The 25,182-nt window shown below is 52.7% G+C and overlaps 1 protein-coding gene across 6 annotated transcripts in view; it reads left to right on the top strand.

The window, feature by feature from the left end:
• The window catches only part of SGSM2 (small G protein signaling modulator 2), a 36,192-nt gene that overhangs the window by 6,995 nt on the left and 4,015 nt on the right, over window positions 1-25,182 (top strand). For 3 of the 6 annotated variants that reach the window (XM_082068373.1, XM_082068376.1, XM_082068375.1), the window contains exons 3-19: window positions 7,149-7,311; window positions 8,845-9,006; window positions 9,888-9,955; window positions 10,432-10,577; window positions 11,004-11,138; window positions 11,556-11,680; window positions 12,611-12,678; window positions 13,629-13,792; window positions 14,418-14,547; window positions 19,662-19,812; window positions 20,295-20,359; window positions 20,771-20,916; window positions 21,372-21,500; window positions 22,715-22,897; window positions 23,243-23,641; window positions 24,319-24,443; window positions 24,897-24,979. In XM_082068373.1, coding sequence (XP_081924499.1) covers window positions 7,149-7,311; window positions 8,845-9,006; window positions 9,888-9,955; window positions 10,432-10,577; window positions 11,004-11,138; window positions 11,556-11,680; window positions 12,611-12,678; window positions 13,629-13,792; window positions 14,418-14,547; window positions 19,662-19,812; window positions 20,295-20,359; window positions 20,771-20,916; window positions 21,372-21,500; window positions 22,715-22,897; window positions 23,243-23,641; window positions 24,319-24,443; window positions 24,897-24,979 — 2,442 coding nt within the window. Of the gene's footprint in view, window positions 1-7,148; window positions 7,312-8,844; window positions 9,007-9,887; window positions 9,956-10,431; window positions 10,578-11,003; window positions 11,139-11,555; window positions 11,681-12,610; window positions 12,679-13,628; window positions 13,793-14,417; window positions 14,548-16,007; window positions 16,143-19,661; window positions 19,813-20,294; window positions 20,360-20,770; window positions 20,917-21,371; window positions 21,501-22,714; window positions 22,898-23,242; window positions 23,642-24,318; window positions 24,444-24,896; window positions 24,980-25,182 lie in introns of those variants that run through there. The other 3 variants (XM_082068377.1, XR_014185636.1, XM_082068374.1) reach the window with 3 other exon arrangements.

The raw sequence follows: 25,182 nt of genomic DNA on the forward strand, positions 1-25,182 counted from the left end.
CAGCCGGACAGCGCGGAGCGGCACCGGGCGGTGCTGGAGCGGCGCGCCGGGCGGTACTGGAGCGGCGCTGGGCGGGCGGTGCTGGAGCGGCGCCGGGCGGGCGGTGCTGGAGCGGCGCGCCGGGCGGTGCTGGAGCGGTGCGCCGGGCGGGCGGTGCTGGAGCGGCGCGCCGGGCGGTGCTGGAGCGGCGCCGGGCGGGCGGTGCTGGAGCGGCTCCCTCCCGCCGCCGCTCCTGGGCCTCCGCAGGAGGTTTTTCCCTTCTGTTTAAAATTAGATTGGCTCGGTACGTGAGTCACTTTCAGTGAATCTTCGTTATAAATTTAGAATTCTTGTGAATCATTTTACTCTCCTGCACGGCTGAGTTTAGCAAGAGTCTCAAACGCATGGTCGCTGATTTTCAGGGCCTGTCTGCATCAGTAACTGAAAATGTCCAAGCTCCTAAATGGTGAAGGTGCCAATTAAATGGTGTGTACTGCAGTTTCCACACCCTCCTTGGGTGCCTCCGTGTTATGGTACGTGGGGAGGGATAAAACCTCTGTGCGGGTCGGTTGTACCCGTCCTGCGGGAGAGATTCGTTGTAACCACAGTAACTGCCTACGATCCGCAGCCTTCACCTGCGTGGTCTCAGAACAGCAGCACTGGCGTTTTCATCTCTGGGGAAGCACCGAATGCAGATGTTTTGCATTTGTTCTCAACCCAGGTTACAGCCCAGTTACACGCGGGTTACTCCTCCATCCCGTCTGGCTCACAGCAGATCAGCTCTGCCGTTCAGAGCCGTCGCAGCTCGCGCTGTGTGCCGCGTGCTCCGTGTGCCGTGCTGCGGCAAAACCTCCCCTTCCCTTGGCTCCAGGGGACTGTTGGGCGAGTTTCACCGGTATCTGTTGTCGGTCAGTACGGTGGCCCGGCCCGGCCCGTGGCTGTCGGCAGCGCGTTCCGTGAGCGGGACGTGCGGCCGGGCTGCGCGGTGCCGCGTCCATGGCGACGGGGCTGACGCAGCCCGGTGGCGGTGCCTGTCACCAGCGCAGCCGAGCTGCCCCGGCCGCTCCCGCCCTTCCCGGCTTTCACGCTGCTGAGGGGAAGGGGAGGGAGGAGGAAGGTTTCCCTGTCTCTGCGGTTACCTGGTGTGTATTTAGCCGCAGTCAGCAAGCAGAGTGTTCCAATCCGGTGTGTTAACTCACTGCGCTTGTCTGAAAACCACCCGCAGTCTGCTCAGCCGTCCTCTGCACAGCTGCTCGTCTTCAGGGCTGACAGCGACGTGCTGCTGTAACATCCTTTCTTCTGTGGGTGGCTTCCAGGCTGCAGGCGCGCTGTGCCGGGCGGGAGGTAACGGCTGCCGCGCTGCGTGTTCTCCGTGTGGTTTCTCCACGTGCTCCTCGACGCTGGAGGCGGCTCCTTCAGCGCCGGCGCTGGGGCTCTGCAGGGCGGCGTTGGGGACGGCTGGCGCCTGAGCTGCGGCAGCGCTGCCACATGCGCAGGGGTTAACCACAAAACACGGTTACTTATGGGAGTTTTCTTCATTGGTCTTATGATAAGTTGTTATCCCATTTTGCACAAGGTTAATTGTGTTTGAAAGAGAAGATCTAATTAGGAGCCGATGACTGCATGATGCTGGAGCTTGTGTTCTGTTTTGTCTCGTTCAGGACCTGAAATCCAAGCAATTATCAGAGTCACCAAACGTCATGATTGCCAGCCCCAAGCAATGAAAAATCATGAGTCAGAGACCTTTTCCTTCATGGCCCTAAATTACAAGACAGGATTAAAGTTCATGACAGGAAAATAAACTCAACTGAGGAATAGAAGTGTATTTCTTAAATACATTTCTTACCCAGTGGCATGCCTCAGGATGGTAAAGCTTGCAGAAGAATATCAAGTATCCACAGGCTTGCAGTAGAGTCGTGGAAGGCAGCAGTGTGGGAAACTCTTTGTTTTCAAGGTGAGAAGTAAGTTCCTGATAGAAGCCCTTTCTTTGCCTCCTGTTTAAAGTGTGGCAAGTGTTCCCAGATGTCCATGAAAGGAGCAGGAGATGGACCTGGAGTTAGTCTGGAGCTCGTGTTCGAGGTGTGTCCGCACACCACGCGTTCCCAGCACGTCAGCTGGTGCCGCAGCCCCTGGACCGGCCCCGGCAGGAGGAGCTGCCCCGGCTCTGCGGTTCTGGTGGTGCCGCAGCCCCCGGACCGGCCCCGGCAGGAGGAGCTGCCCCGGCTCTGCGGTTCTGGTGGTGCCGCAGCCCCTGGATCGGCCCCGGCAGGAGGAGCTGCCCCGGCTCTGCGGTTCTGGTGGTGCCGCAGCCCCCGGACCGGCCCCGGCAGGAGCTGCCCCGGCTCTGCGGTTCTGGTGGTGCCGCAGCCCCCGGACCGGCCCCGGCAGGAGCTGCCCCGGCTCTGCGGTTCTGGTGGTGCCGCAGCCCCTGGACCGGCCCCGGCAGGAGCTGCCCCGGCGTTGCGGTAATCATGGCGTGCCACAGAGGAGAGGAAAATGGAAGAGTGAATATTAGCTGCGATGTGAAATCAAACAGTTTGTGAACTGCACATGTTTCTTAGTCTGAGAAGTGAAATATCTCTCATGCTCTTTAGAGAACTCTGCTAAACACTTTGCTGCAGTCCTGGGCCATCAGATTCGATCACATCCAATTATTCAGAGAACCTTCAGTGATTTTGATTTCGCCTTAATAGTGTTTAATGGAAACACTTCATTTTCTGAAGGGTGCTGGGATCTCTGAAGTGTAATGGTCAAGACTGTAAAGAGGAGCGGTCAGCAGCCTCCAGCGCTGATGGTCCCCGCGGGGGTGTGTCTGGAACTGGGGGCTGCCCGCTGAAACGGCTTCTTTCCCCAGGGATTCACTGAAAAGCCAACGTCCTGCCTGTGCGCAGGGCAAACGCAAGCAGCTCGAGTCCAGGTGAGCTCAGCCATTAAAGCACAGCCTTGGGCTGCTCCCGCTGTCCCCTCCGCAGGCTCCGTGCTAAGCCTGGCGATAGAGCCGGTTTCAAACAGGGCAGGTCTGTTACTGCCGAGGTAACACAACAGCAGCTGGAGACTGAGCAGCTGATTGCTGCTTTATCATCTTCCTCTTTTCGTTTGTTCTTATTGTCTTCAGCCTCATGAGTTCTATTCCCTGTGCACAGTTTCCATGAAAACAAGGCATTTAGCTGTGGTGTTTCGTCCTGTCTGAGGAAAACTTCATGTGCTAAATAAACCCCACAAGTAATCTTGCACAGGCCTTGTTTTTCTGTGCTTCCACCCCTGCAGCCCCACCCTGGAGCTCTTATTTCACACTCCATTAAGTCACATCACAATGTGCATGAGGCAAAAAGAAAACCGTGAGTTGTTCAGCTGGCCCTGCGAGATGCAGCCTTGGCCGAGTCAGAAAAATGGGACGTTTTTCAAAGCTTGTTGGGGACCTGATTACTGGACTGTAGATCAATAATGTATCTGCACTTAATTAAACTCAGTGGTGGATACTGCAGGGGACGCTCCTCCAGACCGGCGGGAGTTAATGGGTTTTTAGATGCTGCTGCCAGCTGCACAGTCCAAGGGACTTACCTGGGCTGTGTCGATGGACTGTTCTGCGTTTCCCGGGGTCGGGTTTGTACGTATTCATTGTGGTGAGCATGGTGGCAGCAGGCAAGCTCGGGATCTCGGCTTGCAGCAGTTATTCATCTGTGTGCATGCACACTATGGGTAAAAGCACATGTATTTGTGTACAAACTACCTGCTTGTAAACGAAACTCCCTGTTGATGTCTTTCTGATGCCATCAGTTCCTCCAGAAACAGCTAAATCTCCATCTCTCTGTGTCTTTCGAGAGTGTCAGATTCCAAAAGGGAAAAATGGTTCCTTTTCTTTCAAACAGGTAAATAACTTCATTTTCCTGTCCCAAAGGTTCTTCTAACTATAACCCCTCCAGTGTTTTGTGCGCTGTCTTTTCAGGCAGCAACCTGAGCTTTGCGCTGGGGGAGGACCTGCTTTTGGTTTCTAAAAGATGAAGTGGGTTTGCAGAAGCCCCGTGTACCTGCCCCTCCAGCTCTCTTCCCCCAGAACTGTACTTGGCAGCATCATTTTCCCTGCTCCCCTGTTCTCCCGAGCGTTGTTGGTGTTGCGGTTGCGTGCTGCTGGGTTGCGTGGTGCTGGCTGCGGTGTGTTTCTGACACCAACCAGCAGAACAACAGGAGGGGGTCATATTCAGGAGAGATGAGTTCAGTCTGCTTCACCTGTTCCACACGGTGAGCGGCAGGAGCTGCGCAGGGAATCGATCCGAACCACGAGCCGGCCGGAGCGCCGGGCGTGCGGAGCCCTGCCCTGGGCCGCCCGGAGCTCTGCAGGAACAAGCGCCTGTCAATGCCGCTTTATTGCTCTGTACAAAGCGGGCTTTTCCTCAACGTGCATTTTGAGGCAGCCCAGCAGCTGATTCCATGTCTCTCCCTCCGCGGGCATTACCGGCAGCTGGGGACTGACGTGGTGCCAAGTCCTTGTGATGAGAAATGTCACAGTGGAATAATTAAATACTGGGGCTTTAGGGACAGTCGCTGTGGAAATCGCCCTCCGCGGCAGCTGCAGCGTTTATTAATAATTAAAGCTGTGCCTGCTGTGCTTTTCACTAAATTTGTTTCATTAATATTTTATTGTTTTAAAGAAAGAAAAAGCCAGCAGCGAAGGTGGGAAGGGAGCTTGTTTCCTAAGCAACAGCAATGCACTTCTTTGCAGTTATTTTTAAAGGCAGGTTGCTTCATTTAAAATTTGGAACCAATTATTGCTGCATTGCTTCAGGCATCCAGAAAGCTGCTTTTCTTTTCTCGTTTTCTTTATTTCCAATTGAAAGAGCAAAACAGTAGTGGGGTTAAGAGTTGTTGTGATGGTTGCCAGACAGGATCTGTGACTGACGTGCAGAGCATCCTCTGGGATAAATAGATATGTATGTTCTTCTACTTTTTACCAGTCTTGCTGTCTCTTACTGTGTGACTGTCTCTCAGTAAGAATGAACCATATTTTTTAAACTTTAAAATTTAGGATACTCTGTCCATCCAAACAGCAGTTTGTTGGCGCTGTTTAAAGTGAATCTGGAAGGTAATAAGCAATGAAATGAGGGATCACACAGCAAGGTGAGTCACGCTGGTTTATTCAGAGCGGTAGTGGGTGTTGAAGTGTACGAATACCTTGTTGTACCTCTCAGCGAGGTTTATTGGGTTACAGTGGCATGGAAATAACGAGGACGGGCCAGCGTTTCGTGTGTCCGCTTTCTAACACAGCGGCGACTTGGTCCGTTCCGGGACGCAGAGGGGTGGATTTGCACGGCACCAGCATTCATGCTGAAGACATCACTTGAACGCTGTGAATGCGCAAATGCTCTTATTTATTAAAAAAAAGCCAAACACCCGGCAACAAAACAAGAAAAACCCAAGTCCTTCGTTGTCAGTAAGTACATGGGTGGTGCTGTTTTGTTTCTCTGCCGTCCCAGCGCTGGAACGAGCCCATCGCGGCTCATCGCCGTCCTGGGCCTCCGCCGCGCCTGCCAACAGCGTTTGGTGACGTGGTTCAGATCAGGCAGCCTGAGCAGAGACTGCTGAGATCAGAAAAGTCTCTTGTTTCATTTCAAGATCAAATTGGAGCTTCGGTTGTGGTGGTTCTTATATAGGCTTGTGCCACAAGGGAACATATAAAATCTATTCTGAAGAATTTGCAGTCTAAATGAACTCAGGACTGGGAAGGAGGAGAGAGAATGCTGACCTCTCTGTTCTACAGAGAAGATTCAGGGTACACGATGGGAAGACTTGGCTTTGCTAACTCAGGTTAGTTGTATCTCGTTAAAAGTCATTAAACACGAGCAATCCCAGATCTCCAAGCCGTCAGGACTGAATTTCACTGGCTGTCTCATAGGGAAATTAGGGCTTTCAGTGGAAATTTTATCTTCTGACAGTTTTATCCAGTGTTACTTGGCTTGAGAGCAGAGCTGCCTGCACCGCCGAAAGCACAACGGTGCCGCGGTTCTCCCACAGCGCATTTCCCATTTGTTTCTCTGGTGCTGTTTTCCGCACTCTAATAGCAAATGGTTGTGCTTTCTGAGCACGCATTAGGTTAATTTGCGTAGTGAGGATGTGGCAGCAGGAAGCCAAGTAGGTTTTTATTTTTTCCTGAGTGATACAACACAACATGTGAAGTTATTGACACCTCAGAAACGCTTCTCTTAATTTTTTTGTTCATTCAGCAGGTCGTTCTTCAGTGTCACAAAGCAGTAGGGTGGTGGTGCTGGAGATGACGGGGCCTCTGCAGTGCCCCTGCAGACCCGTCCCTGGTCCCCGCGGCCCCGGCGCAGCGCGGTGTCCCTGGCGCCACCCCTTGCGGGGACCCGGTTGCGTCCAGGGGCTGGGCAGCGCGGAAGGGTCTTGTCAGACACAGGATCTCGGGTATTACAGGGTTTGGAGGCTGTTCAGTGCAATAAGGAGGGGGAGCCTCCAGGAAACACTCAGCACCTGGCAGGATCAGGCGTCAAGTGCACCAAAATACCAAATTCCACATCAGCTGCCGAGTCTCGGGGGGTGCAGCGCGCATCAGAGCAGGTGGAGTGCCACGTGTTACTCGTGACAAAATTCCCTGTGGCGCTGGCGAGTGCAGTTGGGTGCAGGAGTGCCCGCTGCTGTTGGACACCCCAGAGCATCGCCTGGGCGCCGGAGGAACCATGGCCCCCGCGCACACCCTGCACGCAGCGCCGGGCCCCCTCTTGCTTCGCAGGGACCTCTGCTCAAAACAGCAGCAGTAAAAGCAGAGTTCGAGCTCGTTGTATCTTGAGTTGGGGCACCTGGTTCTGCTGCGAGGAGCTGAGAAGAGGTTTTGCTTTTGGCTTCATTTTCAGTAGAATCAGGAATTCTTTCACAGTGATATGTGCAAAACGGGGTGAAAATACTGAGACATATTTCAGTCCTTTGGTTCATTTGTGTACCAGCATTATCAGGATCTTAGAAGATGCTTATTGTTGCAGATGAGACACATGCTTGCATCATGGGATTTTGAGATCTGGTCTGTCTGTCTGTCCGTCTCTCCCCCCATTCTCTGGACGCCCCCGCGTACCGGGGGGTGTGAGCAGACGGTGTTCACCCGAGGGGGGCTGAAGGACAGCACTGCCCGTAACTGTGTCCCTCCCTCCCTCCCTCTCCCACAGGGGTTGTGGAAGCGTGTCTCCTGCACATGCTGAAGCGCAGGGCTGCCGGCTTCCTGCGGACGGACAAGGTGGCCGCGCTCTTCACCAAGGTGGGCAAGACGTTTGTGGTGGCTGGAGACGTATGCAAGAAGGTGCAGGAGCTGCAGCAGCAGGTGGAAGGCAGGTGAGGCTGAGGTCTGCGCATCAGCAAAATCCATACGATGTGTGTGCAGCGCGGAGATGGCACAGAGACTGCTTGGGAAAGGGAAGGAGTCTTTCCTGGCCACACTTGTTCAGGCTTTGCCTCTTCAGTGTCTGTAACTTGAAGGCAAATGTGTGTCCATCCCTGCACTGGGCTCTGGTAGATTTTCTGGGCAGCAGAAAGCTCTGCAGAAAGGAGGGACGGCTTCCCGGAGGGTTCAGAGCCCACTAGAGCAGCCCCTGCGTCCGGGTGGGCACAGCACCGGGGAAGCGATGGTGCTCGGCACTGGGGAAGCGATGGTGCTCGGTGCGGCCGGGCCTGGTGCTGCGCTGGTGCTGCGGGAAGCAGCAGAGGCCTTGGCTCTCAGCATGCTCCCCGCTGGCTTCAGATGCTCATTTGCTGTAGGTCTAGTTTCTCAGTTTGATGTTGCTTCTCTCTCAGTTGTCTTGTTGTTCTGTAGGTGGCAGGAGACAGCATCTCACTGCCAAGACACCGGCACAGGCTGTGCTGTAGCTGTGCGGATGCTGTATGGAGACAACGGGAAGCTGGGCTGGTGCCACGGGCCGCGCCGGTGCCACGGGCCGGGCCGGTGCCTCGGGCTGTGCCGGTGCCTCGGGCTGCGCTGGTGCCACGGGCTGCGCCGGTGCCATGGGCCGCGCCAGTGCCATGGGCCGCGCCGGTGCCATGGGCCGCGCCGGTGCCATGGGCTGCGCCGGTGCCACGGGCCGGGCCGGTGCCTTGGGCTGCGCTGGTGCCACGGGCCGCGCCGGTGCCTCGGGCTGGCGCGGCAGGGCAGGAGGTCCTGGGCACGCGCTGCCCGTGGCGGCTCAGGCTCAGTCCTGCTCTGTGCCTGGGCCGAGCAGCCGCCTGTCGCCCTGGGGCTGGGGCTGCTGCTCCCCGACAGAACTGGGATAAAAGAGTCTCTCCCCCTCCTCGCGGTGGCTTTCCCAGCTGCGGGCTCTGCGTGGTGTGAAGCAGCTGCTGTTCATCAAATGCACCTTGTTTTCTGCCACACTTTGCATTTTTTTTTGTTCGTTCTTTTGGGGTGTATGTTCTGCCGTGGATTTACAGCCTGTTCCTTTCAGCCTCGTGTGTAGGAACTTTGGAGCAGCTCAAATGTTGGGTTTTTCCTAAAGCTCCAGAAACCAATAAGGCATTTTTGGTGGGTGACTCTCTAGCCCAACATACCTAATACAGCCCTGTTTGGGGGCCTTTTTAGAGCTTGTTTAGCATCTGTCTATGAATTAGATAATCTTTACAGACTTGTATTTGTAACTCAGAGCCAAGACATCCTCAATTATTAGTTAGAGCCGTGATTTCCAGAAGGTCCCTGCGGGTGGCCTGACTGCAGCTCCGCAGCGCAGTGGCAGCGCTGGTCAGCGGCACAGACAGCGGGTGTACGGCACGCGGCAGATACGCCGGGTGTGCTCTGACCCCTCCTCGCGCAGCCTTCGCTGCAGAGCTGCCTGTGAGACCAGTCCGAACTGACTGCTTTGGCTTTGGCTCCTTCTGCAGGAAACATCAGCCAGGTGGGCAGGAGCCCCTCAAGAGACAGGGATCGGCCACGGGCAGAGCACCCGTCCTGACGCCCCAGGCCATCAAACACATCTGGGTTCGGACAGCGTTGATTGAGAAAGTGCTCGACAAGATTGTGCAGTATATTGTTGATAACTGCAGGTAAGGAAAGAATCAGAAGCGCAGGGATTTGTTGGACTGATGTGTTTGGATATCTGCAACAAGGCGTTTAATCAAAAGTTGTCTTCAAAGTCCTGCAATGCAAACTTCTGATAGGAAGAAAACCAGATACATGGGTATTTAGAAGAGATTGAACGAGGAGGAGAACCAGAGCAGAAGAACGTATTCTCACAGTATTTCCAAGTACTTTTTCCACATAATTCACCTGGAGACATGACTAGAGAGTTAGATCTCAATTGTTTTATTGTAGATATTCATCTTACTGCCTTCTCCATACAGATGAGTTGGGGTCTAGTCCTTGATTGCATGTGTGTGGTTTTGAGACCCTGACTTAGTGAATAAAACGGACCTCTTCCTTAGGCTTGTTCTCATGCGCTTTTGTGACATTTCTGCTCAAATGCTCCATGTTCAAGTCCTTCAGCTCCTCTGTTCTTGATAAGATGGTTTAGGGTTTGAGCCCCATCTAGTGGAAGAGACAGCAGAGGATAATGACAGTTCAATAAATGCGTGTGTTCTGATTTTTTGGCTATGTGGTTTTATAGGTCAGCTTTGCTGCTGTGATGGGAAGACTTTGGGGTCATTGCAAGAGCTGCTGTTTTAGTAGTTCATGGTTCTTGACAGCGTTTCAAGATTATTCCTCACAGATGGAAGAGATGTTTAAGAATGCACGGACCTCGTGGTCTCTGAGGAAAACTGACAAAAGTGCTTGCAGAGAGTTACTGTTTGTCTCCGTATTGCATTAGTGCCCAAAGCCCCAGATCAAATATCCAGGGGGAACACGTTTAGCAAGAGGCAGAGCGAGGGATAAGAGCTATGAAATAGCAGCCAGTGTTTTTAAATGGGCTCTGCTCTTTTATTCCTAGTAAATACTATGAAAAAGAAGCTTTGCTGGCAGATCCTGTTTGTGGCCCAATACTGGCTTCTCTCCTAGGTAAGTTCTTGCAAAGCTGCTTCTTATGCTAAAGAAAATAAATTGTTTCTTAAAACATTTTGTATTCTGATAGTGTTACAAAAGGTGAATTTTCTCTCTAGCATTTATAACAGAGCAACATAGAAGATGTTTTGGTGCCCATCAGACCAGTCACCTGTTTTTATTATTAGTTACTGGCTGGATGAGAGAACAGAACAGGAATGGATTTTTACTGAACGCTTGCCAGCACGTTGTAACTACTAATGCTGCCATGGCAGGTGTCGTGTCTGCAGGAGTACTTCATACAGCCCTAGATAATAGGACCTGGTGTGCTATTATATGTAGTGTCTATATTATGGGCTGACCCCATAGGATCATTAAGTGATCATTAATATTCACTTGACTTGAGAAGGAAATGTCGCTTGCAGTGCTCAGCCAGCAGGTTCAGACGGGGTGTGACGGACGCGGGCGCGTTCTCTCCCGGGCTCTCTCCGCAGTTGGCCCCTGCGCGCTGGAGTACACCAAGCTGAAAACAGCCGACCACTGCTGGACCGACCCTTCGGCAGACGAGCTGGTCCAGCGGCACCGCATCCACGGCGCCCACGGCCGGCAGGACTCTCCTTCCAAGCGCCCAGCCCTGGGAGTAGGTATTGACTGGGCAGCTGCCTCTGCATTGGGGCGTGTTGACAGTGAAAACAGCCCAGGAGGGAGAGATGGGGATTTAGAACACCCTTTCTTTTCTCGTCTGTAATGGAGCCTTTATCACAGATTAGAAGGCCATTTGTGCCCAGATGTCCCCTTTGTATGGCAAAAAGTTTGAGATCCAAGACTAAATTATGTGGCTTTTGACACGTGTGATCAGACCACGTAGTTCACAAGAAATTCCGAGTGGCCTCGGTCAGGGATGAGTAGGAGCCCAGGTCGTTTCTCTGGAAGGTCTCCTGGCTCCAGAACAAGCGCCGCTGCGCAGAGAGGGGTCTAAGTGGAATTGTTGGTGTGTTGCTGGGCTGCGGTACAGCCCCTCGCACCCTGCTGACCCGCCTGGGCCGTGTCTGTGTGTCTGTGCCAGATCCGCAAGCGGCACTCGAGCGGGAGCGCGTCCGAAGATCGCTTCGCTGCCTCGGCACGGGAGTACGTGGAGTCTTTGCACCAGAACTCCCGAATACACCTCTTGTACGGCAAAAACAACGTCCTGGTCCAGCCGGTGAGTGCACCGAGTTGTGGGCTGATACACACAGCCTGGCTGTGACTTGAGAAGTCAGTACTAGAGGCAAGAATATAACCTGAACTTGACAAGTCCTGGCTTAACGTCTTGTCCTCAGGACAGTGCTGCCTCCCACCTGACTCTGTTTTGCTTTCACTGCCTGAGCAATGTGACCTGTCAAGTGGGCTTATAGGTAGGAGCAGACACGCTGGACTGTGTTTCATAAACCTGGTGTCCGTGCAGTGCTTTCTTCCCCTCCTTCTAATAGCAATATTAAATACCAGTACTTTCGGTGTTGAGGTTCCCTCAGCAGTTCCTGGGTAATGCACTGCTCTGGAACTTGTGGGGCACAGGGAGGCTGGAACGTGGCTGTTATAGTTGTGCATTTGAGTCATTGTCTGGTTTTTCTGTGAACAGAAAGACGACTTGGAGGCAATTCCTGGGTATCTCTCCCTTCATCAGTCAGCTGATAGTCTGACTTTAAAATGGACTCCAAATCAGCTGATGAATGGAACCCTTGGAGATTCAGAGCTGGAGAAAAGGTATTCATTGCATTCAGGAAAAGATGGGAAGCATTCCTGGTGTTTATTTCTTGTATACTTGGCAATATGACATAAGTGTAACAAGGCTTCTGAATATAGTGCCTGAGTTGAGGTGTCCGGCAGCTCGGGGTTCTGTTCCTGGTTTGCCACAGATGAAGCAGCTTCCCAAAGGTCCTGTAATGCACTCAGACATACGGCCTTTTCAAAGGCAAACAAAAGCCCACTTTTCCAGGCTCAACACTGTCTGCCATCGTTACAGTTCTAGTAGCTCCCTTCAGAGGATCACAAGTGACCTGGCAAGCATGGCTAATTTCAGCCTTAGAGCAGAGACCCGCAATGTCACTGTCTGTCGTTAGATGAGTTATTCAGCTAATTTGGCATTCTGCTTGAACCAGGCAGGTATGTTTCTGCAGGGAGCACTCCTTCAGCCCCGGAACAGGGCTCTCGGATGCTTCATACACTCCATTCTTTCTCTAAAACTTCATCTGCACTTTTAAACAGAACATTGATGAAGCCCTCTGCCCTTGCTTTTATTGCTAACCTCTGTTGAGGTTGTTCTCAAAAGGGTTCAGGCCTGTTTCTCGTGTTTAATCTGCTGCCCATAAGACACGTGTGCAAGACAGAGCTGCCCTGCTGTGCTGAGCCCAGCTGCATGGGCTCCGGGCACCCGTGTCCCGCACCTCGGCCTCGGCCGGAGCGTCCCCGTGACCGGGGCTGGGGACAGGGAGGCTGCGGGACGGCTGCTGCCAGGTGTGGCTGCTGGGGAGAACTGGTTCTTTGCCTTTTACTTGACTATTCATTCACCTTAATTGACTCAATTTAATAAGCAGTTATTAACTTAGCAGAGTCTCTTTATCGGGTGCTTGGAACCATAAGCACTCCTGAATATGGAAAAAAAAGTGTTTCCTGCCCTTTTTCCTTCCCTATTAGTGTTTACTGGGACTACGCGTTAATAGTGCCGCTCAGCCAGATCGTCTGCATTCACTGCCATCAGCAACGTAAGCATAAACCTTCTTCTCACGGGGTGCTCCCGAAACCCCTTTCTGCCAGGTGAATGTTAATGCTGCTAATGCTGCCTGTTGGGGGTTATTGCAGAGGGAACAGACCGTTTTCCTCTGCAGATGTGCTCCCCGAGGGGCCCGGTGAGAGCCGCTCTGTCGTCAGCTGCTTTCTGCGCTCTGCCTTTTTTCTGTGTGCTTTGTTTTTCCCGAGTCACCTGTGCAGAGCAGTGCTTACGGGAACCTGTCAGCTCTATTAAACGTAGAAGCTTTGGCTTGATGATTCATATATATTGCTTTAAAACACATAAGCAGGAGGGCCACTAGAATGATCACGTTTCCTCAGTGTCAGTGACGCTTCTAACTAGTTATGTAACACGGGGATGAGTGTTAAAACCCGGAGTCCTACCCGATGGAGGATGACAACCACGTTAGCCCAGGTCCGTTGGCCTCGCTGCGATGGGCCGGCCGCAGGTGTCACCGCTCTGCTCTGTGGCGGTTCCTTAGGACGTGGGGAGTTTTGTGAAACGTGGCAGCCGTTGTTGCTCCTCGCTGAGAAAGCTGGTTCAGCAGCAGGTGCCCGGCGCACACAACGCGGTTGCGGCGCGCACGGGGCGGCCGACGCGCGGCACTGCTGCCGCGGCTCCACGGCCCGTCCTCACAGCCCCTCACCCACGGCTCCAGGCGCCAGAGATTTAGTGTAGTTATTCCTTTATTTATTATATTAGTGTTTAGAATCACTTTAAATGTTTCTGCCTGAGGCCTATCATAGTTTGCTTGTATCTGGAGCTTGTTTAGGACTAAAGGACTGAGATCATCCCTAGGTTGCACTTTGACTTACAGAGGTTTATTTATCTACCGTGAGATGATCACAAATAGAACTTAGGAGACAAGAGCGAACCCGGAGGTTGCAGTGTAACGGTGTGGACTGCCCTTGTCCTCCTTTGCAGCAGAAAGCAGATGGACGCTGGTGCTGGTGAGTCAGGACGGGACTCAGAGGCCTCCGCTGCACTTTCCCCAGGGCGGTCACCTCCTCGCCTTCCTGTCGTGCCTGGAGAACGGGCTCCTGCCCCGCGGGCAGCTGGAGCCCCCGCTCTGGTCGCAGCAGGGCAAGGTACGGGGCCGGGCGGCGGGGCCGGGCAACGCGGCGGCTGCTCGGGCGCCGGGCGCCGGGGCCAGGCAACGCGGCGGCTGCTCGGGCGCCGGGGCCGGGCAATGCAGCGGCTGCTCGGGCGCCGGGCGGCGGGGCGGGGCAACGCGGCGGCTCCTCGGGCGCTGGGCGGCGGGGCCGGGCAACGCTGCAGGGCCAGGTGGGGCAAAGGAACTCCAGTCAGTCCAGTTCGATTCTTCCACAGATAATCTATAGAGATTGTTCATCCCCTCATTGCCCCATTGAGCAATGAACTGGAATTGGCTGTCGTATCAAAATATGAACCCAAATGATAGAGACCAAGACTCAAATGGACTGGACATGCTTGCTGTCAGAGGGTTGAATCGTTGAGGCAGCAGGTGCCCAACTGGCATGGATTACAAAAAGAAGCTGTGTTTTAAGTACCCAGAAAAGTTGTGTCACGTACCCCTAAACCACCTGCTCTACCTTATTCTGCTGTTGTTTTCTCCCTCACCTCCTCCCAACATTAAATGGTTAGTTTTAAGATTTAAGATGCCAAAGTCTAAGTACTTAGTCTGCTGTGCTCTGTTAGTCATTTGCAGCTCAATGGAATCATTATTTCCTCTAGGGTAAGGTATTTCCAAAGCTTCGGAAGCGGAACAGCAACAAATCACTGGACCTGGAGGAAATGCCAGGCGAAGACACTTCTACAGACTACGTGTTCCGAATCATCTATCCAGGACACAAGCATGATAACAGTAAGTGCCTTTGTTCCGCTTTCTTAAAAAACAACCACAAATCACTAGGAAAACCTTGAAGTAATATCCTGGGAAGTAACCGAAGGGAACAGACGAGTCAGGTGGTTTGTTGCATGATGACTGTGATCAACAGGTACAGATTACTGTGGGTTTCCTCAATGTGGTGGAACTTGGTGTCTCGGTGTAACTGGAGCTGAGGTGGGGGATCTTATTTATGTTTACTCTGTGTTTTGCAGAGGAAGGTTTCAAAATACTCCCCTGGGCTTGCAAACTAAAACCAAAACGATTGCTTGACTAGCCAAGAGCAGTTTTGCTCCTGACGCGAGGATATTTTTATTGGCCATGCTACTTGCTCGTAATGTTGTTATTAGAAAAAAAAAAATGTAATAATTTAAAAAATAGGGCAACAACATAAACTCAACTCTTAAAGTACCCCAAGAACTCCTGGGCTAAGTTTTCCTGGCTTGGAAGCAAGAACTTGACAATGGATAAATAAAGGCCTTTCCAAGGAAGCTCAGTGAATTCCCAAGAACCAAACCAGCTCATGTCATCAGTGAACACAAATTCCTTACATGCAAGAAGGCATTAGAACTAGTTCTCAAACACCACGGTCAGTTTTACTCCCTTGGCAAAGCAGATGCTGAAGTTCACAGGGGATTTGGATTTACTGCCCATGTTGGGACTCACTGCAGCCACAAAAGCAGAAATCTCGCTGCACTCCTCACCCAGGGCGCTGCACCACAGCGCGGCCGTGCTGCCTTAGGGCTTCGGGGCTCGCGCGGGTAAGTGGGTGCACGCAGCAGCACAAGCGCGTTCTGCGCCTGCAGCCCCCGTGGGCGCGGTGAGCGCAGCCCTGCCCGCTGGGCGCCGGACGGGCGCAGAGCCGGCTCCAGCGCCGTGCCCCCGGGACAGCCCCTGCGCCTGCAGCCCCCGTGGGCGCAGTGAGCGCAGCCCTGCCCGCTGGGCGCCGGACGGGCGCAGAGCCGGCTCCAGCGCCGCGCCCTCGGGACAGCCCCTGCGCCTGCAGCGCCAGGCGGGCTGGGAGCGGCCTGTGTGCTGTCCGGGTGCATCTGGCGCAGGCTGCAGGGTGGAAAGAGGCCACAGCATTGGCAAGGGCTGGTGAAGGAGAGAAGCTGTTAACATTTGGAGCTGAGGATTCCCGTGGAGTTTGCTAAAAAGCACACGGAACGCTGCAGGTGGCTCTGGGACCTTTCTCCATTGCCACAGTGTGACGGGAGCTCTGAGGTGCAGCCTGGGCAGTCAGGAGCTGGCCTGTGTTTGGTGAAACATGCTTTTTTTCTGTAAGAAACTCATTTTCATACCCATTTACAGGAGTGTGTGCCCTCAAGAAGAAGGCAGGATTCAAGTCCTTTGTGTTTGCTGAACGTGTCCTTTTGAGCTTTCCCACAGAATCGAGTTCTCTCTTCTTATGCTCCTCTTTCACTATTTTCTTTGAGCAGTAACTATTAACTACCACCACTTAGCTGCCAGCCGCTCTGCCTCTGTTGACGATGACGAGGAGGAGGAAGATAAGCTACATGCAATGCTATCAATGATCTGCTCTCGGAACCTCACAGCTCCTAATAGGATGAAAGGTTTTTATCCTCCTCCCCCTGTGTCCCAGAGCTCTATTGCAGCTCGTTCCACTGACACACACAACAGTGTTGGCATTATTACAGGGAAAACCATTTCACTCGCGCCATGAGTTCTGGAGATTAAGGCGACTGTGCAGGGAGGCTGGGAATGTGCTCACAGCCTGGGAAGTGGAAACAGCGTCTCCCCTCTCCTTTGAGCGTGTGCCACTGAACAGACAGACCTCTCCTTCCAGAGGCTTCCTGCCCCCCTACACTGGATACCGGAGCACGTCCTCGCAAGAGGAGGGAGCGCAACGAGTCTTGACGCTCTCCCGCTGTGAGTTGTCGTGTACGGTGTAAGGGAGCGGGAGGGCAGCCTGCCTGGGAAGGACGAGCTGAACCACCGCAGCACAGGTGGGGCAGATCCAGGCGCAGAGAGCGTGGGTGGACAGAACAGGGCAGAAGTGCAGCGAGCTGGTCTGAGCCCAGGGACGGTGCAAGTGCGCGTGCTCCCACGCTTTGGATACCGCTGCAGGGTGGCAGAAGTGTGCAGAGGAGCCTGTGTGGAGATGCAACACCTTTCCAGGATCAGGTGCTTTCATTCAGCTTCTTGCTTTCATGGGCGAGGTGGGTTTCAGATCATCAGCTGCAAAATTTGTCATCTCATTCTTTTCCTAAGGCAATTTGTATCATACGTATTAAGTTGGTATTCTCAAGTAAGCATATGTATTACAAGCAGTCAGGTGCTAGTGTAGTTCTGCAGACCAAGTGCTTGTTCCTCAAAGGAGGAGCTGAGCGGTGTGTGAAATAATCCATCCCGCCGGCCAGCGCGTCCCGCCCAGCGTGGACGCCGAGGCCTGCAGCCCTGCAGGAGGACGGCCGGCGCTGTGAGGCCTGCAGCCCTGCAGGAGGACGGCCGGCGCTGTGAGGCCTGCAGCCCTGCAGGAGGACAGCAGGTACTGCCGAGGCCTGCAGCCCTGCAGGAGGACAGCCGGCGCTGCCGAGGCCTGCAGCCCTGCAGGAGGACAGCAGGCGCTGCCGAGGCCTGCAGCCCTGCAGGAGGACAGCAGGCGCTGCTGAGGCCTGCAGCCCTGCAGGAGGACAGCAGGCGCTGCTGAGGCCTGCAGCCCTGCAGGAGGACAGCAGGCGCTGTGAGGCCTGCAGCCCTGCAGGAGGACAGCAGGCACTGCCGAGGCCTCTCTGCCGGTTTGTGTGAAATCTCCCTCCTGGGCTCACCAGTTACTGCTCAGCTTCCACGCCGCCAGACTTTTGCCCTTGATAGCTCCCGGGTGCGTGTGCCAAATCCGTGTGCTCCCGTTAGAATCAAAACAACCGCCTCCGCCTCTCCGGAGTGAGCGCGGTGTCTCAGCCAGAGCAGGATCTCGGCTGTGATCAGGCTGTGAAGTAGCTGTCGAAGGTTTGACATCTGCAGAGGAGGTGGGAAGGAGAGCAACCGCTTGCAAGTTTGGCTCCTGTCTGTATTTTCATTTGTTGTGTTAGCATGAGCATACTGTTTCTGGTATTTCCGTTTCCTAAGAAAAGCACTCTGTGTCTTGACTGCAGAGAAGACGTTCGTACCTTTGAATAGTGGAGCAATGAGCTTGGTTCCGAATAGGTGTCAGGCCTGGGCTGGTGGGACTGGGGTAGGAGACAACAGGCGCCCTGTGTCGGTGCACCCGAAGTGCTGCTCACACAGGCTGCTGGGCCAGACCCCCTCGGTTCCCCACGCTGGCTCAGGGCGGCAGCCCCTGGAAGCTGAGAAAGCCCAGCCCGAGTTAATAAAGAGTTCCTGGAAGGTGTGGATGGAAGGAAACTCCAAACCACAGCATTCCCCTTGACGAAAGGTCCTGTTGCAGGAAGGGTCTGTGTGTCTCCCCTGAGCGTGTCCGGGTGCAGGTGAAGCAGGTCCAACGCTGACACTGCGTTAGGAGAATGTCGCTGTGATCTAACGCATAAGAAACACAGTTCAGTCTTCAGTCGGGTGGCGGGGATGTTGTTATCCCACTAGGACAGCTGTCAGATTCTGCTTCTGCTGTGTAATTGTGACGGTAACGGTAGAGGTAGGACCGTGGCTGCAGTTTGAGTGGTGACTGTGCTGGACGGGGCTGGATTGGCAGCGTCCCTCCTCAGTAATGACAACACTGTTGTGGCAGGTTTGCCAGCCATTCGCTTTCACATTCCGCAACATGCTCGACTTTTGCATGTAGCTGAAGTTACAGAAAACACCACTACGATCAAATAAAAGATGCTGTTCACTCTAATTCTTCACTAATTCAGGGACCTTTCATCTGAATCTTTAGGTTCTGTGGGGTTCTTTCCTTGTTTCTCTAAAAAAGAAAAGAAAAACATTAAAACTGAAAAAGCCACTTTCCTTGTCTGTAGAGGGGAGGCAAAAAATAATGATCTAAAACTGCTTGAGCAATGTTTTTTATTTGAACCCAATAAGAAGCTGCAATAAATACTGCGTCATTCAGCTCCTTCTTGAAGAATTAAGGTGAAGAGCATTTTTGCATCACACTTGTTCTGTGAAATGAAGTGACTGCTGCCGCATGAGCCTGTGCTTTCTGTGAACAGTGTTCTCACTCCTCGCCCTCCTCGCCTCCGCCCCCTTTCCAACAGGCACGACTCAAATGCTTTTGCTACCTTGATTTAAAATGCATGAGATGGTTTGGAATTGCCCCCCCCACCACCACCCAACAAACGTCTGTTTGAAAAGCACGGCCCAGGGGACTGGATTTTGCTTACAAATGTTGATTTAGTGACATACGGTATTACGACATTTGCCTTAATTTTAATCATGGGTGAGCTGAAAGGCCAGTTATTTATTATAAACCAAAAAATCCCACGAGCCCAAGTGCCGGGTGGGAAAGTCGAGGAGCTGAAGCAAACTTTCTGAAGGCAGCGGGTGATTTTTGGCTTGCCTTCCCGAAGCCGGGTAAGAAGGCAGGAGTGGGGACACTCCAGAGCTGCACTGTACTGTGGGATCACGCTTCCCTGCAGAGCATCCTGCTTCTGTAAACACAGCGCTCACGTTAGTGGGACCTGAACTGCTGCGCTCAGTGTTCTAGGGTCTGTTTCTAAGGGAAAAAGAGGTATCTTTGAAAATAACTGAATCAGTTTGTCTTATTTTATGCTTAAACTTTGACTCTATCTGGACTAGCAGTTACCTGGCTGATTCCAGAACTGCAAAACAAAGTTCTGAGACCTGAATTAAATAGAAGGTCAGGTTAGATGATCTCTTCTGGCCGTAAATAAGGTTAGCATAGCATTACACAAGAACCAGCCGCGGTTGTTGCCGCTGCGCCCTTTTCTGTTCTCCGGAATCACGTGGGATGTGCGCGGGCAAGAAGGAGGACGCGGTGCGGGACGGGAGCTGCGGGAGGCGCCGCGTGCAGCATGCGGCCGCTTTACGTGTGCCGAGCGCCGCTGGGACGGAGCCACGGTTGGAGCCTGCTGAGCCCTAGAGCATGAAGCCATCGGGACGCAGACGGGAGGGAAGGGAAGAAGGGCTGACGGGCGCTGTTTGTGGGTTTCTCGTAGACGCCGGCGACATGCTGGAGATGCAAGGCTTCGGGGCGAGCGCGCTGTGCTGGCAGCTGGAGCCCTGCAGCCGCGGCTCGTCCTGCGTGTCCTGCTCCTCGGGCAGCTCCCCCCGCGACGCGCCCGCCTGCTGCCCCTGCCTGCGGGACAGGTGAGCGCGACCGCCGCGCCGGCACGGGGACCGTTCCAGGCAGTTTCCAACGCAAACCGATGGAGTTACACAGCAAGAAATTTAGTTTATTAAAGCTAAACTATTAAACTAATCTTAAGTCACGTTTTGATAGAAAAACTGCAACTAGTTCTTTTGCCTTGTTTAATATGATTCAGCTCTGGAAGCATTTTCTTTAACAAGTTGTTAATGAGAGTAATGAAGGGCAACAGTTGATCTAATTTGACAAGGACCTTTACAATGCACCTGCAGCAGTGGTAGATGAGTGCGCCAGATGAATCTGGTTTGGGCCAAAATGTTGGGGGGGAAATACTTTAAAAAGTGCGATTTCTCATTATTGTTGTCCTTTAGCTACATAAATCTTGGTGCAGAGAAGGAGTCGCTATCTGTGGGTCAGACGATCAGCATAACATTCCTGCTGCTCTCTGTCCTGTGACCATCCTGTTCCCATAATCTCTCCACAGAACTCCATTAAAGATGCTGTGTGAAAGCATGAAGAAGCAAATCGTTTCCAGAGCCTTTTATGGATGTAAGTGAAGCTTCTTGTATCCATATGCTTATCTAAAAACACGTGATGTTTGTTTTAGAAAGCAGTCGAGCCCCAGATTTATGGTTGAGAGTCAGATCACCTCGATGCATTAGGGTGGATGTGACTCGAGCTTCATAATTCCATTATTTGTGGGTTTGCATGTAGTGATGGGAGAACTGATGAGGAGAGGACAGAAGGCAGCTTTGCAGTGTAATGTAATACCTGGATTTTAACAAGTCTATGTAAGATTTATTTAATCTTTGGCCCCGTTGCGATTCTTCGTTCTTCTCCGGCACAATGCAAGTTTAGTTCATGCAGAACGCTGAGCGGCAGGTTTAGGTGTCGCAGCGTCGCCTGCAGACGGGGCTGCCGGTCGGGTCGCTCGCTGACCGGAGCTCCCTGTGCCCCCAGGGCTCGCCTACTGCCGCCACCTGTCCACGGTGCGCACGCACCTCTCCGCCCTCGTCAACCACACCATCGTGCCCCCGGACAAGCCCTCCAGCGCCGCGGGGGGCCTGACCAAAGAGGTCTGGAGCAAGTATCAGAAAGACAAGAAGGTAAGGAACGCAATCCCTTTGGGATCTTAATTAAACCAGCGCCCATACACTGCTGTGTGGAGCACGGTGTCCCTTAGAACTGGCCTCAGGATGTATTCAAGGTGTTTTCTAGTCACTACTTGTCTTTCTAGTGAGAGCGAGTTGATCCTTAAAATCTTTTTTATCCTTTGCATCTGTGATGATGGCAAAGATATCAAAGATACCAATGAACGTCAAGGGCACCGATCCCATGGCTCCTCTGGTCTCTTAAAAGTTAAATTACGTCCATGGGAGGCACGCCAGCTGGAATTGCACTGATTTGAGCAAGGGCCACAAAGGCGCGCATCAAGTTGTGGAATTGATTTTATGCTGTGTGTGCATTTCACTGTCTCTATACTCGGTATTAAGTGTTTATGTGCGTGTTTGAGGAAACAAAGATGTATCACCTCAATACCTCTTTTTCCTGACTGCTGTAGAATTACAAGGAACTGGAATTATTAAGAAGAGTTTACTACGGCGGGGTACAGCATGAGATTCGGAAGGAAGTGTGGCCGTTCCTGCTGGGTCACTACAAATTCGGCATGGCCAAAAAGGAGATGGACCAGGTGAGCGCGGCTGGCCGGGGATCTCAGTCACATTTGCAGAATAGCGTTGGTTTCCATTCCGAAGAACAAGCATTAGTCTTTATTTTTTTCACATTCCTGAGGGAAAAATGCTCCTGAAAACACGACTGCCACAGGTTAGAGGTATCGTGATGGCATGTTATTGTGTCTGCAGTTCACTAAAAGGGAGTTTTTAATTGGAGTCAGACATGCACTTGCTCTGAGCAAATCCTGTTTGCACAGTTTGTCACTTACAGAATGGGAGACATTGACATTTGGGTAGTAATTTGGATCATCCCTCTTTTGTACGGTGGGTTGGCTGAGTTACTCAAAGAACATTTTGAAGCTTTCTCTACGTGACAGTGCATGTGCATGTGTGCAGTTCCATGGTAGCTGAAACAGCCCAGAGCGCACCTGGAGTTACTGTGCAGGGGCTAAAACGACCCAGAGGAAGCTCTGACCGGTACGCTCGTCCTGCTTCGCTAGACTGAACTAAGACGTGCCTCTGTAAAACACAAGGCGCGTTTCCAGGTCAGACATCACCTCTCAGCATCGCCACGCTGCTGCTAGCGCTGATCAGTGAATAATTGCCTAGGTGATGTCACAGCCTTATTTCGCAGTCTGAAACTTGACATTAAGTATATCGTTTCCATTAATGAAACTGCAGTTTGCCCATCTCTTGGTTCCATTATCTCCCTTTGCTAAGCTGTTTATAGCAATACCAACGTTTTACTTTCCTGAGTGCTTTAATTTGCTGTAGTTACTGGGCAGGCGCGTTGATAACAAGCGGGCTGGTAGCAAACAGAGCGGCAGGCGGACGGGCCTCCCCCAGCCAGCGTGTGAACAGCAACCGGACGTGGTCCCAAGCCGGAGTGCTGAGAAAAATGCAGCAATACTGCAATTCCGCTGCTCCAAACCTTCTCTGGATCAGAGCACTGGTAGTAAATAACAGTAACAACCAGCTCCTCAAAGAAATGTGCTGCTGGGGTGTAAAGCACTGACTGTAGGAATCTGTTAAATGAATGACACGGAAACAGTCGTAACATTTGCACCTAGAGGAAACGTATCCTGTCCTTCACTGAAGTCACGGTGGGTGACCCTGCAGGCTTTTGGTTTGAGACGTTCCCCTTGCTTTAGACCTCCCTCTCCTGGCTTCCGCTGATTTTTAATGGTGGCTTCCAAGGAGAAGGTCCATCTCAGGACCCGTCTGTCTGCAGGTGGATGAGGACATTGCTCTCCGGTACCAGAAGGTCATGGCCGAGTGGAAAGCCTGCGAGGTTGTTGTAAAGCAGCGAGAGAAGGAATCGCATTCTGCCACGCTGGCCAAGTTTTCGTCGGGCAGCAGCATCGACAGCCACGTGCAGCGGCTGATCCACCGCGACTCCACCATCAGCAACGACGTAGGTGCTGCCGTCCGCCCGCGCGGTGCCGGCGGCACGCGAGCTCTGGCGTTTGCAGAGACCTCGGTTCGCGCAGCTCTGCCGGGCTGGAGCCGCTCGAGTCTGTGCAGAACTGGAATATGAGATCAGAAACCAGCATGTGTTTCAGACTCACAGTTTCGGTGTAAAGACTGAGGGAGGAGCTCTCAGCTGTTTGCATGCGGGGAAGCTGTATTCATCAGTGCTCTTGTTCACTGCAGTGTGTAGTCATTTCTCTCGTGGCTGGAGGTTTGTTTGCTACATTAATGTTTCTTCCTTCTCTATTCTCTTCTGCTTCATGCGAATCTTCTCTCCCTGCCCGCCCAGGTTTTCATATCTGTAGACGAAGCGGACCCAGCGGAGCGGGACGGCAGAGGCCGGGATGACCCCGGTCTCACCGCGGTGTGCGCTGACGCGCCGGCAGCAGCTGCCGTAGAGCGACAGTCCGTGGAGTTCGACTCGCCCGACTCGGGGCTGCCGTCCTCGCGGAACTACTCGGTGGCCTCGGGCATCCTGTCCAGCATCGACGACGGGCAGAGCGTCTCCTTTGAAGACGGGGCTGAAGAAGAAGCCAGCGCTGACCCGGACAGGACGGGTCCGGACGCGGCGCGAACGCACAGAGCCAGGACGGTGGTGCAGTCTCAGGATTCTGCCGCGGAGGAGCAGCTGTGTTCCCAGGTGGACTATTTAATGGACGTCGCTTCTGTCTGCGCTGCATCCTACACAGTAGGTCACATCAGTATCATCATCTCTGCACAGCATTGCTTTTCAAGCAAAGACTTGTACTTTTTCTGATAGGACTCAATGAGAGACAATACCAAACTAGAGCTACAGGTGGTGGGATGATAGCTGATGGCTTTTGCGTCTAATCCTGTCATCTGGATGTTGAGCTAGATTGGAAATATGACAGCAAGAAAAATGTGGGTCTTTTGGAGTGGGAGGGCAAGGGGAATATGGTACAGTTGTAGCAGCTAAAAGTTTCTGGGGCTGGGGAGGTGTGGGGATGGGGATAACACGCCACTTGTAAGACTCGAGTGTTGTTTAATTCAGGCTAAAACCCGCATTTAATCAAACTGAACGACAACTTCGATCCAGGTTCAAGACTCCACCATCTTTATTAGTGTTGCTGTCAACACGTTAGTAGTTGAGGTTTTGTCTTTCTCTCTCTGCTGAAGTTGTTCAGCTAAAACTGACCTTCTGGAAACAGGACAGGCTGGGGACATTGACCCGTGAGCGTGTGTGATTGTACCGGGGATTGCTGACTGTAATCAAGTATTTTGATGCTCTCATCTGTCCAAAGTATAATATACTATTTCTGGTTTGTTGATTCTCAGAGTGAATCTGCTCCGAGTCTTGGGAATGCTCTAAACTGAGCAGATCTAACTAAAACTTTTCTCTTCTAGATAGAGTTACTGGACACTGTTGCCTTAAATTTGCACAGAATTGATAAAGATGTCCAGAGGTGTGATCGGAATTACTGGTACTTTACTGCCGATAACCTGGAGAAACTCCGAAATGTCATGTGCAGGTAATACAGCTTGTGAACTGAACTTTTCACGTTTCTGTCGTAACCCATGAACTATAATAACAGGAAAAGAACAGTCTATATAGAATTTCTCACTGATGAACTGAGAAGAGCCCTGGGGAGGAGCACAGGCAGGCGGGCAGGGAGGGGGCGTGCGCACGCAGGCGGCCCCGTTCCGAGTGCGGCTTTGAGAAGGTTCTGTTCCTGCGTCGAGAGACAGAGGCTGCCGGTCACCCGCGCTGTGCTCTAAGGTGCCGTTAGCTTTGCGTTCCTGCTGCACTGTCATTTTGTACCAGCCTGTTGGAGGATTTGAATTGTAGTTCTCTGGGCTTGTACCGTTACCTTTCACAGCGCTCTAGAACAAGACACAAGCGTCCAAAAGGAGTTGTATTGTTGGGGTGAGACAAAGTTTTGGGGGTTTTTAATCCGGTTGTCTCTCGTGTGTTCTCTCTGCAGTTACGTTTGGGAGCACCTAGAAGTCGGTTATGTTCAGGGCATGTGTGACCTCCTGGCTCCTTTGATGGTTATACTGGACAATGGTAGGTGTTCAGCTGGAGCGCGTTGGTGTGTTTAGGTCTTTATGTGAAATGCTGTTTCAGAAGCCGTGTGCGTTAACCAGGGCTGATCACCGGGAGACCCAAACCTGCAGCTCTTGATGTGTATCTTCTGAGTGTGGCTGTTGTTGAAATGGCTGCCATTGGTATCTTGGGGATTCCTTATTTGCTCGCTGACTTTGAGATTG

This window comes from Streptopelia decaocto, assembly GCF_964273445.1.
Source record: "Streptopelia decaocto genome assembly, chromosome: 18".
NCBI lineage: Eukaryota > Metazoa > Chordata > Aves > Columbiformes > Columbidae > Streptopelia > Streptopelia decaocto.